The 12,030-nt window shown below is 58.7% G+C and overlaps 1 protein-coding gene across 1 annotated transcript; it reads right to left on the bottom strand.

The window, feature by feature from the left end:
* Positions 1-2,979: 2,979 nt before the first annotated feature.
* Positions 2,980-12,030, bottom strand: CEL (carboxyl ester lipase). The gene is made up of 11 exons (XM_006062172.4): positions 11,774-12,030; positions 9,504-9,654; positions 9,304-9,426; positions 8,903-9,100; positions 8,195-8,325; positions 7,932-8,039; positions 7,714-7,831; positions 5,777-5,963; positions 5,075-5,278; positions 3,673-3,870; positions 2,980-3,379 (listed from the first exon to the last, which is right to left on the bottom strand). Exons 1-11 carry the CDS (start codon positions 11,837-11,839, stop codon positions 3,064-3,066), a joined length of 1,800 nt encoding a protein of 599 aa, XP_006062234.1. The 5' UTR covers positions 11,840-12,030; the 3' UTR covers positions 2,980-3,063.

Here is a 12,030-nt window from a genome sequence, read left to right as displayed (position 1 = left end):
ACTGGTAGACGGTTGTAGATGGTTGGATGGCATCACGGACTCGACATGAGTTTGGGCAAGCTCTGGGAGATGGTGAAGGACAGAGAAGCTTGGCATGCTGCAGTCCATGGGGCTGCAAAGAGTCGGACAAGACTTAGTGACAGGACCACAACAACTGAAACCACTTGTAGATTTCAAAGTCAAAGTCTGGGATTCCATCAGCACTAAGTGGGGAGAAATTGTAAACAGATTAAAAAGTGAGAGGAAGCAGGCCAGGGGGGCGATTATCAGCCAGGGACTATGGACAGGGGGAGATCTGCATTCACCCAACTCTGGGGCCCTATGATTGACCCTTGACTTCCTGGAATCCTTGTCTCTCACCTCAGAATTCCTTTTCCTGCTCATTTCACGTCTGGGGCAAGTATTTGTTATGCAGCTGTCAAAGCCACAGCTGGGCCTCATTCCTTAAGCGTTTCGGCTCCTTGTGAGCTGGGATTTCCAGCAACTCTAGGGTTTCTGCAACTTTTAAAAAAATTTTATTTTTAATTGAAGGATAGTTGCTTTACAATATTGCTTTGATTTCTGCCATGCATCAGCATGAATTAGCCATAGGTGTGCGTATGTCCTCTGCAACTCTTTACACAATTGTTTTCACCTAGGATCTCGCTAGGAGGTCACGTGCCTCTCCATGTCAGGCACGTGGGGCCACTCATCCAGGCTGTCATCTGACAAATCCCGGGTGAGCGCTGGTTCTCCAGGATGAGGGGGCTCATTCCTGTCAGTGAAGGACCCCTGCGCTGCCCTTCTCTGGCTGAGACAGAGTCAGAGATCGTGTAGTTCAGAGGTCCACCGTCTCGCACAGTCACCAATTTACAAATGCAATCGTGTTGGTACCAACTTTATCCTGAAGGGCAGCTGGACTGGACCCCTTCGAGCTGCACCCCCTAGGATGGCTGCATTCTTTGTCCAAGTCTATGTTGTGGGTATGTCATGGGGAGATGGGAGGCTTGACCCTTTTCTGTGGGGAAGGCTGAAAGATGAGGTGTAGGGGGCAAGGGATGCTCCCAAGACTGCCAACCCACAGGCACGCTCGGGAACAGCCTTGCCCATGAAATATTGAAACACCACGTCTCATCAGGGTGGTGAACAGACTCTGACCGGAGGTCCCCCCGCGTGTCCCCTCCAGGCTTCACCCTAAGAGGAGCTAAAGGGTCATCTCTTGGCCCAGCAGGGAGACTCCAGGACCCTGGACTGGCCTCTAGCCTGCACCTCGGTAGGTATTTTCTGCTTCGTGGCCTGGAGAAAGCCTGGAAAGGCAAGAGCCGGACGAATCACAAGGCATCCCCACGGCTGCAGGGCTGTCACCCAGACACACGGCCAGGCTCGCTTCTGCCTGGCCGTGTCTGTGCAGCGCACGGACTGAGCACACATCCTGATGCAGCCCAGCCCTCCGGGGACGTGATTTCCTGCACGACAGGCACAGCTGAGCTGTCCCCCAGTGCGGGAGGGAAGTGCTATGTCGCAGGATAGTCCAGGCCCCGAGGAGGCTCCTGAGAACAGACCCCGCAGGTACAAACACTTCGTTTGTGGCAGAGGGCAGGTAGATGGCATCCTTGGCTCCATCAGCCGAGAGCAGGGACGGGCCCCAGGAGAGCCTGCGCTGGGGGCATCTCAGTCTTGAGAGGGCTCGTACTTGACAGCCCTGGACTGACCAGGAAGCCCAGTGCAGACAAGGTGGTCACGGGCCAGGCTGGTGTGCCCCCTGCTCCCCGGGGGGCCAGGTTTGCTGTCTGGGGCCACGGGACTCACAGCCCAGGCTCAGCCCGTCGTCTGTGGCTGGTGAGTGTTGGGCTGCCTGAGCATGGGTTGAAAATTTTCCAAACATGGAGCATTTCAGAAGGGAGTGGATTTATTAAGAATGAGGAGCAGAGATCAAGTGGGCACAGTGAGCGCCGTGACCTCCTGACAGATCAGGGAAGAGTCAACAGTTTTCCTGAGTTAATAGCCAATTCTTAGAGCCTCGAGACAAAATTCCTCCTGGAAGGTTGGCATTAGGTGATTGGTCGGGGCACTAAAGGGCGCTCAGCGGAGTGGGCATCTTTGCCTAAGGGGGAGCCAGGAAGAAGCTTGTTAGTAATCATCAGGGCCTTTGGCAACAGTTACAAAGGTGCTCAATCGGCTTCAGAGGTGATCTTGGTCCTGGGCTCCGCACCTGCGGCCTCGGGGGCAGAACTCGCCAGGGAGGGAGCCTGGGGCTGGCAGCTGGCTCTGCTGCCCCACACACCCACCCAGGACCCTGGACCCGCTGGTCCCTCACCCCCACCCCACAGTGATCACAGAACGGTCGAGGAGAAGGGAGAGAGGGAGCCCCCTGGCCTTGTTGTGAGCACTGGCTTTGGAGTCTCTGGGTTTGACTCTTGCTCTGATGTCCTCGGGCACATACCCAGGCCGAATTCCCAGCGGCGGAGACAACCCTGACTCTGCCCTCTGCCCCTCACCCCTTCACGGGGCACAGCCCCACGTGCATTCCTCTTGCGACCTTTGCTCCTGTCCTTCCAGTGCGATGCTCTGTTCTCCTGGACGTGGAGCCACCTGGAGGCAGAATCCGATTCTCTCCCCCAGAATCTACTTAGAACAGTGGTCTCTAACCCAAAGGACCTGGGTGTGGCTGGGCTTCAGGGGTCCAGAGGCGGACCCCGCTGCAGAACCCAGTTTTTCTCTTGGCTGCGGCCCCGCCCACCCTCGGGAGCAGAGCCCAGCGCTCGGGAGCCGACGGCCTTTCATGGAGGGGGGTCCACACCTGAGTCCCAGTCCTACCCTGACGCTTCACTTCTATGGACCTGTTTCCTCCTGTTTAAAGAGGATGGTCCTGTTGGCTTCCTGGGCTTGAGGGCTGACGGATGGGGGAAAACACCTTGGGCCAGGCGCCTGGGTCTCGTGATAACTGAAGACCTCGTTTTCCTCCAGCTGGGTCTTGGGAGCATAAAGAGACGCCAGAGAGAGATGGTTGAGGCTTTATTCAGGAGGCACTTGGGAGGGAAGGTGGGCCCTGGGGTCTCCTGTGGCCCCTGGAGGCCAAGGACATTAGAAGCCAATGACAACAGGCATCTGAGCCACCTCAGAGTCACCCGCAGAGGGTTCGGTGGGAGCCCCGGAGTTGTCCGCTGGGGGCACGGGGCTGGCCTCAGAGCTGTCCTCGGGGGGCACCAGGCTGGCCCCCTCACCGGCCACCGTAGGCAGTGCCTGGTAGGTCTGGGTCCAGAACTGCAGGTAGTTGGTCCTCAGGTGCAGCTTCATAGAGTTGCTATCCATCTGCTTGTTGATTTCCAGGTAGTTATCATCTTCCAGGGTGTAGGGATCCCAGTTTGCGGGCACTGTCGAGTGGCCCGTGTTAGGGTCCCTGCAGAGCGAGAAAAAAGGCTGGGTGGCTGGGTGGGGCCGGGGGCTCACAGGAAGCTGGAGACCCCCGTCCCCTGCTCACCTGGGCAGTCTTCCACCCTCTGCCCCATGGGCACTTCCATGTCTCCCACGCACTGGTTGGGCACGTGAACATCCTGGGGCCCAGCCAGGAGCCCTTGGCCTCACATGGATGGGGTGCCCGGGCTCAGGGAGGGTAAGTGTTTAAGGGAACAGGGACTGAACCCCCAGCCTGCAGGGTGATGTGGACAGAGGCCGTCCCCACCCCTGCCTTACCCAGTTCTGGCAAAGTTGGTCCAATAGGCAATCATGGCCTTGGAGACAGTCCTGTCTTGGGCCCGGTAGCCCAGGGGTGTGGCGAAGGGCTTCCCGAAGACATACTGGAGGTCATCGGCGTGGTCAGCCCCCATCCACTTGGGGTAGAGGGGCATCCGAGACGGTTGGGAGAACAGATAGGTGTAGGTGTTGGCGCTCCTGAGAAGGGAGGGGAGACCACCCAGGTTGGCAGGGTGCCCACCTGGGGCCACCCACCCCAGAGATGGGCCCCAGGGGAAGGCCGTGGGGGAGTAGGGAAGGGTCTGGGCAATTCCCACAAGACTCAGGAAGGGGAATTCCCTGGCAGCCCCGTGGTTAGGAATCAGTGCTTTCAGTACCAAGGGCACAGGTTCAATGCCTGGCTGGGGAACTGAATCCCACAGACTATGCAGCAAGTTCAAAATAAATACATAAAAAAAAGACTCAGGAAGGATCTGGATCTTTTCACCCAGGAGAAGGAAAATTGTGGCCAAATTTTTGACTTCATGGATTTACAATTTCAAGTGTATTTACACTTGGCCTCCACCAAAGGTATAGAGGCATCTTGCTTCATAATTCGGTGTCAAGAAAGATTGTTTTTCTCTGCACATGAATCTGTATTCTTGATTTGATGGGACAAGGTAGTGTGTGTCCTCAGTTATTTCCTTTTGGCCTCGACTGACAGGAAGCTCCAACCAGATTTATTGCTGAGTTTTCATCCTAGATTTCTGTGTGTGTGTGTGCTCAGCCATGTCTGACTCTGCGACCCCATGGACTCCTCCGTCCATGGGGAATCTCCAGGCAAGCATGCTGGAGAGGGTTGCCATTCTCTCCTCCCGGGGATCTTCCCGACCCAGGGATTGAACCTGTGTCTCCTGTGTTGGCAGGTAGATTCTTTACCACTGTGCCACCTGGGTTCTAGGTGAAATTTTATCTTCCTACTTTTTAAGCATCCCTAGCTTATTTTTCATTTTCGTTGGCTATTATCACATGGAGGGTTTAAAAGTGGCCGCAGGCTTGTTCTGAAAGTTGTCAAATTCGGAACCCACTGCAGAGAATGTCACCCAGCGGCACCACCTTCCAGACAGCTTGCAGATGGAAGGCCAACTCAAGGACTTTCTGACGGGGAGGGCGGAGGGGTGTGGGAGAGTGTACAGGCCTGGCCTGGGCTGGGAGTCACAGGAGGGTTCAGTAAGCCCCCAAGCCAAGGCTGGGAGGACGGGCCTTCTCAAGGCCCATCAGGCCTGGCAGACAGCGCAGACACAGGTGGGGACTGAGCCTGGCTTTCCCAGGGCTCCTGGACTCCTGGGAGCTGCCCGCCTCGAGGCCTTGCTGGGAAGGTGTTTGCGATCCCCGGTGGGCCACCCCCGCCCGCCCTCCTCACTTGGCGTGGCTCTTGTGCTGGGCCACAGCGATCTTCGTGGGGATCAGGAAGAGGATGTCAGTCTCCAGGTCCACCATGGTCTTCTTCCTGGTCTCCTGGGATGAGTCCTGGGCCCAGGGCTCGGTGTACACCTCGTACGTGGCATTGGCACCTCTGAGCCCCTTGGTGACAGTGAGCCCGCTGACCAGCTTATAGAAGTCCTCCCTGCAGATAGCAAACGGCCACTGGACCCTCCACCCCCTGCCCACAGGAGGGCATCTGCCGCCTTGAGACTGCAAGATCGAACCAGTCAGTCCTCAAGGAAATCAACCCTGAATATTCACTGGAAGGATGGATGCTGAAGCTGAAGCTCCTGTACTTTGGCCACCTGAAGTGAAGAGCCGACTCATTGGAAAAGACCCTGATGCTGGGAAAGATCGAGGGCGGGAGGAGAAGGTGGTGACAGAGGATGAGATGGTTGGATGGCATCACCAACTTGATGGACATGAGTTTGAGCAAGCTCTGGGAGATGGTGAATGGGCAGGGAAGCCTAGCGTGCAGCAGTCCATGGGGTTGCAAAGAGTCAGACACGACCGAGCAACTGAGCACCAGTAACACCAATGCAGCAGAAGGCCACAGACGGCCCCTCACACCCTCATGGTGCCAACTTCTTCATTCGGCTGATGCCACCCCCTCCGCACCCCCTCCACTTCCCCAGCTTACTCTGTGACGTCCCGTTTGTTGCTGTTGATGGCTGGCACGTCCATCCCGACGAAGAGGTGGCCGTCCATGTCGTTGGTGCCCGCTATGTAGTCGACGTCTGCGGCGTTGGCGTACAGGTTGACAGGGTCATCAGGGATGAAGTCTCCATCGATGACGGGGACGAAGGACAGATAGTGCAGCTTGGGGTCTGGGGGTGAACAGCAGCAGGTTCCAAACCTTCCGCTACCCACCTGCGCCTCCCCCAGCCCTCCAGGGCAGGAACTGACTCCATCCTGAGGCCACCAAGGAGCTGCACCTCCTTTGATGGAGACCGGGGCTCCTCGGCTTCAGCATTATTGACCTTGTGGGGTCAATATCGTGGGGGCGCCGTCCTGCGCAGTGTAGAGTGTTAGCAGCCTCCCTGACCTCGACCCACTAGACGCCAGTGGTGCCCCCTCCCCGGCTGCGACCATCAGAACCGCCTGCAGGCTCTGCCACGCGTTCCCTGGGCACAAAATCCCCCAGGACGAGAAGCGCTGGTCCAGGCGCCAGGCCTGCTCTCTCACTGCAACCTGATGCCCTTCTCCTCTCCCTGTTCTCTCTCTATGTTTTTTTTTTTTTTTTTTTTTTGTCCCTGTTCTCTTGCTCTCTTGAATCAAGAAGGAGGAAAGTCTAGAAATCTTGGAGGGGACCGCTGGAGAAAGAGGTGCCCCCTCTCTGTGGCAGGTTCCAGGGCATCAGCCAGAAACGGTGTGAGACCCCTGAACTGGCCCCAAAGGACCGTATGCCCTGCCCCCATTAGGCTTGTCCCGTTTCCCCTCCAATTCAGCTCAAAAGAAAATACAGTCACATTTCTGCAAATCCATGACTAATGCTACCAGGACACCAACATCCAAGTGCTCAAGTCTCTTATATAAAATGGTGCACTATTTGCATACAATCTACCGACATCTCCCCGTATACATATGTGTGTGTGGCTCCTCTGTCCATGGGATTCTCCAGGCCAGAATACTGGAGTGGGTAGCCGTTCCCTTCTCCAGGGGATCTTCCCAATCCAGGGATCAAACCCAGGTCTCCCGCATCGCAGGCAGAGTCTTTAACCAGCTGAGCCACCAGGGAAGCCCAAGAATACTGGAGTGGGTAGTCTATCCCTTCTCCATCAGATCTTTCCAACCCAGGAATCGAACCAGGGTCTCCTGCATTGCAGGCAGATTCCTTACTGAGCTATCAGGGAAGCCCTGCGATGGGGGGCAGGGGGTGCTGCAGGGAGGGCGGGAGGCCAATTCAAGTTTTGCTTTTTGGAACTTCCTGGAATTTTTTCTTAATGTTTTCGATCTGCAGTTGCTCGACTCCCCAGACGCGGAACCCTCAGATATGTAGTTGGTCTGCATCTTGGGCCAAGATGTTCACGTATCACTTGTGGTTCACTTCACATCAGGTCCAGATGCAAACGATGGCGTTTGCATTGCACTTGGCCTTATAAGGAGTGAGAGAGAATGATCGCTTCCTGGGTTGATGAGATTGGCACTTGCAGGATTTTGCCGCTGGGCCCCTGGCCTCCCTGGGGTACAGAGTAGCAGAGCTGGAAGGGGAACGCTGCAGCAGGTGTTCAGGAGATGTTTGCTGAATTCATGAGCGGAGGAAAGAATGAATGCTTATCTATGTGCAGAGGCTGTCTTGATCTGGGGTCCATAAATCTGCTGAAAATCATGCACGAATGACCGCCTATGTGTGCGTGGTTGGGGATGGGGCCAAACTGTTCTCCAACAGGTCATGACCCACCGAAGACAAGAGGAAAGACACCTCCCCCACTTCCAGCCATGGCCACAGAGGCCTGCCAGGGCAGGGGTGGCAACGAGGTGCCTGGGGACGCCAGCAAGCTGGCAACAGAGCCAGGATGAGATCCGGCACCCAGCGGGAAGCCCCCAGGTCCCCAGCCCCCAGCAGCCCCTACTCACATTCCGTGCTTCCCAGGGGCAGCTTATAGGCCAGCGTCAGGGCACGGGGGTCGGTGATCTTCAGACACCCGGCCATCTTGCTGGTGTCATCCACGGGGCAGCCCACCTTCTCTGCAATCTGGGGGTTGGGGACAGAGAGGCAGTGCTCGGGGCGCTGGACACAGGGTCCAGAAGAGAGTGAAAAGGAGGGAGGCCCCGCCCCCAGAGTGCCCCCTTACCCTTTTAGCCCAGAAGAGGGGATTCTCCTGGATGGCCCAAGGGCACAGACCCACTCCACTCTGGCTGATGGCTCGCTTGATGAGGCCCTTGTTGTAGGGAGAGAGGGTCTGCAATACAGAGAGGTCCAGTCACCCCCTGTGCCCGCCTGTCTGCAGGGCTCGGCCAGGGATACCCCCACGGAGGCGCCCATCAGCCTTGCTTCTCCCCATCACCATTGACTGCTTCCCACTCCTTTGAGTGACCCCTTTAGGGACCCCCAGACCTGCAGAGAGACGCTGGCGCCTCCAGCCGACTCCCCAAAGAGGGTGATGTTGTCGGGGTCTCCTCCGAAGGCCTCAATGTTCCTCTTCACCCAGGCAATGGCCATGTGCTGATCCCAAAGGCCATAGTTACCTGTGGGTGGGGCAGGGGGCCTTCCTCAGGGGGCTTGGCCCACATTAGGTGCACAGTCCATGTGAGTGGGATGAGATCATCCCTGACGGCATGGAGACCCTGTCCAGCCCTAGGGTGGTGCGTGCTGTGTCCCCGGGAGGCTGGGTGGGTGGGTGCTGGGGGAGGGGAGTCTCGGGCCGGGGGAAGGAGAGCTGGAGGCCGGGGGCTCAGCTCTCTCGGTCCGGCCAGAGTCCCTCCTGTCTGTCTGTCCAGGGAATTCTGTGTTGTTCCCCGCCCCACCCCGAGGTGCCGCCTGGGTGTGCGAGCTCCTGTGTCTCTCAGCGGCTCCCACCCCCACGTCTCTTGGGGTCTGGCCAGCTGGCCGGCAGCCTCTTCTCTTTCGCTTCAGCTGCCAATCGGTTCCTGTGTCTCATGGTCCAGCTCCAGCCCCCCCTCATTTAGCAGATGGGAGGCTGGGCCCTTTCTGGGGGGCTGTGGGGAGCTATCTGGGGATGAGAGATACTGAGGGGCATGGCCTCTGGGCTCAGAGCTCAGAGGCCAGGCACACTGTTTTCCCCCCCTGGTGACCCTGGCAGACCTGGCAGGTTGGAGTCCCCAGTGCTGAGAAAGCCCAGGGGCCCGACGCGGTAGTTGAACGTGACCACGATGACGTTGCCCCGTGTGGCAATCTCCTCCCCGTCGTAGAGGTAGTTGCTGAGAAAGTTGGCCCCTTGGCTGGACCCCATGAGGAAGGCACCTCCGTAGATCCAGATCATGACGGGCAGGTCGTGGGAGACTGAGGGGGAGGAGAGCAGGCTGCGTGATGCCAGATACACCCCTCCGACACCCCACACCCCTCCCACGTCCAGCCCATCCCCCCACCCCATCCGATCTGTGCTGATGTCGGGAAGTTCAGCTCTGGAGCCCCAAGACACAACCCAGGGGCCGGAGCCAGGCCTCTGGCTGCTTGGGGAGCTGGAGGGCGTGGGGGGGACGGACCTTCCTTCCTGCCCTGGGGGACCCAGATGTTGAGGTAGAGGCAGTCCTCGTTTCCGTAGGTGCTCTCCTGCGTGAGCGTGGCCTGCAGACACCGTTTCTTGAAGCTCTTGGCCTTCAGGGTCCCTGCGGGTGGCCGGAGGGGCTGGCGTGAGGCAGGGCCCCCCCACCTCGGGACCCGGCCCGCCCTCGCCTGCTCCCACCTTGCCAGCCGGGGTGTCGCTCGGGCTTCTCCAGGGCCTTGGGGGCGGCAGCGAAGGGGATGCCCTTGAAGATGTCAACAGAGTCGCCAAGGAGGCTCAGCTTCTTGTTGACGCCCTCCACGAAGCCGCCTTCGGTGTATACGGAGCCCAACTGGCCAGGGAGGGGAGAGTTCAGGGGGGCTCTGGCTGGTGGGCCCCCGGAGGAGGATAGCCCCCCTGCAGGCTCCAGGTTCCCAGAGTTTCCCCTGAGACAGCTTCAGGGAAGGGCCTACCTGAATCTGGGACCGAGACCCCTGCCACCTGCTCACATCGCTGGAGGAGCCGGTTCACTCCCCATCCCACCCCACCCCACCCCTACCCCTGGGGTGTCCCGCTCCCTGAATCTCAGAGGAGGCTGGTTCAAGCCATGTGTCCGCATTCAGGGAAGCATTCCAAGGAGGCTGGGACAGGTGGGGTGGAGGTTTGGATTCTCACCATGGCTGCCCATGACCTTGAGCCTCAGTTTACCTGCCTGTAAGATGGGAGACAACACTATCCCCCTCGTGGCCTATCGGTTTGTCCAGCTGCCGGCAGTGGTTGGCGGCCTAGGGACGCCAAATGGTTCATGCCCAGCAGTAAGCTCCCTGATCAGCAGGCCCGTCTTCCTCCTCCCCTCATCTCCCCCTTGACTGAGTCCCCTCAAATCCTCACAACCCCTGTGCTTCAAGCTGGGACAGACCCCTGCCCACCCAAGGTCGCCAGAACTCCCACTGAGCTGGCGCCAGATGGGCCAATGTGTCCAGCCCTCACCAGTGTCCTGGGGGCTGGCGTCCATCGACCCACTTTTCCTGAAGGAAGCTGAGACTTTCCCGTTTGGAGTCGCTGCTGGGCAGCTCCTGTCTGACCTCAGAGCTGGGCCCTTCTCTCCCAGAGCTTCGCCCCCCTGATCTGGGGGGAAAGCAGGTCTGGGCTTTCTGGATCTCTCCTGAGCTAGGTTCCAGGGGGGCGAGAGTGGGCCAGCCCCACATCCCAGGCCTGGCCGGATCCCAGCTGCCCTCTGATCTAAGTCTGGGCTGGGAGGGGCCCCCTGCCTCGTTGGGGCAGGGGGAACAAAGTTCCAGGCCGGGCTGGAACTACAGAGAAAGAAGCTGGAAGCAATCCCTGCCAGATGCCCTGGGAGTTGGGCCCCTGTCTCTCCCATCCCTCCATGCTCCAGGCGTTTTTTCCTGAACAGCCTCCCGGCTGTTGGGAGAGGACACTGGGGGGCTAGGGGTTGACAACTCTGTGTGACTGAGACCGGCCTGAAGGTCCCCCATGGTGGACAGGGCATGGGGACCCTGGCTGTGTCGGCAGCATGGGGAGGGGTGTCTCTGGCTGCTGGAACAGCACAGAGGAAACCAGGGCCCCACAGCCCCCAGGAAAGAACCCCCCAGAAGAAGGAGAGCGGCAAAAGGCACCCAGGACCAGGGCCTGAAGCTCTGGGCAGCAGGGGTCCGAAGAGCAGGCTGAGGGGTGGAGGGTCCAGCCTGTGGGGCATGGGGGCCCCTGACCGAAGCCCTGCCAGAGCACCCACACCATCTGCGTGTGGCTGTTGGCTCCGTCCTGGAAATGTCTCCCTGCCCGGGTGCTCACACCCGCAGGAGGTCAGTGAGGGTGGGCAGGGTTGGCTGCCCCAGGAGGGTTGGCTGGGCCTCCTGACTTGTGTCTGGGCAGAGACGCTGTAGCAAGCAGGTGCTGGAGGAGCAGGAGATGGAGGTTACACCAGGAGCCGGACTCCAGGGTTGGACTAACGTGGGTTCCAGATTCCTGCTCGGCTACAGTGGCTGTGTGATGTTGGGCAAATCGCTTGTCTGCTCTGGGCCCCCGTCACCCCTTCTGGGAAAGGGGGACCACACTGACGTCTCTAGACAGATGACAGAGCCAGAGGGGAGTTGTGGGTCAGGTGGCTGACTCAGCAAGGTTGACCAGTTACACTTGAATTTCAAATAAACAACAATATATATATATTTTAAGTGTATGTCCTAATCATTGGGTGAAACGTACACCAAAATTGACTCATGGTTTATGTGAAATTCCAGTTGAATTGGATATTCTGTATCTGGCAGCCTGAGTCATCCTGCTAGAAATGCAGAGTAAGTGCCTGGGAGATGCTGTTAACAATGGTGGTCGGGTTCTGCCAATGACTCTCTGTCTTCCCCCTGCTGGGCCCTGTCCCCAGGGTCCAGGTCTGGCTTAGCAGAGGTGAGGGGGCTCCCTCCCCTGGCCGACCTCTCAGCTGGGCTCTTGCTTACCTTCGCTGCACTCGCTACTGCCAAGCAGCAGGCGAGGCCCAAGACGACCAGCTCCCAGCGCCCCATGGTGTGCGGCTGCCTCTGTGACACCTGCCCTCGGGGCCTGCGGGTATTTATGGGGCTGGAGCCAGCCCAGAGCTTCCCCTCCTCCTGTCATTGGTCCTTCCTCCAGGCTGGCCACACTCCAGGTGGCGTACCTGGGGCCAGGGGACAGCTGCTGTTTCCAGCAGGGCTCGGACTGGGCCAAGGTCACATGC

This window comes from Bubalus bubalis, chromosome 12, assembly GCF_019923935.1.
Source record: "Bubalus bubalis isolate 160015118507 breed Murrah chromosome 12, NDDB_SH_1, whole genome shotgun sequence".
In the NCBI taxonomy this organism is placed as follows: Eukaryota; Metazoa; Chordata; class Mammalia; order Artiodactyla; family Bovidae; genus Bubalus; species Bubalus bubalis.
The sequence above is the reverse complement of the archived record's forward strand: the minus strand, read 5'-3'. Positions and strand labels throughout refer to the sequence as shown.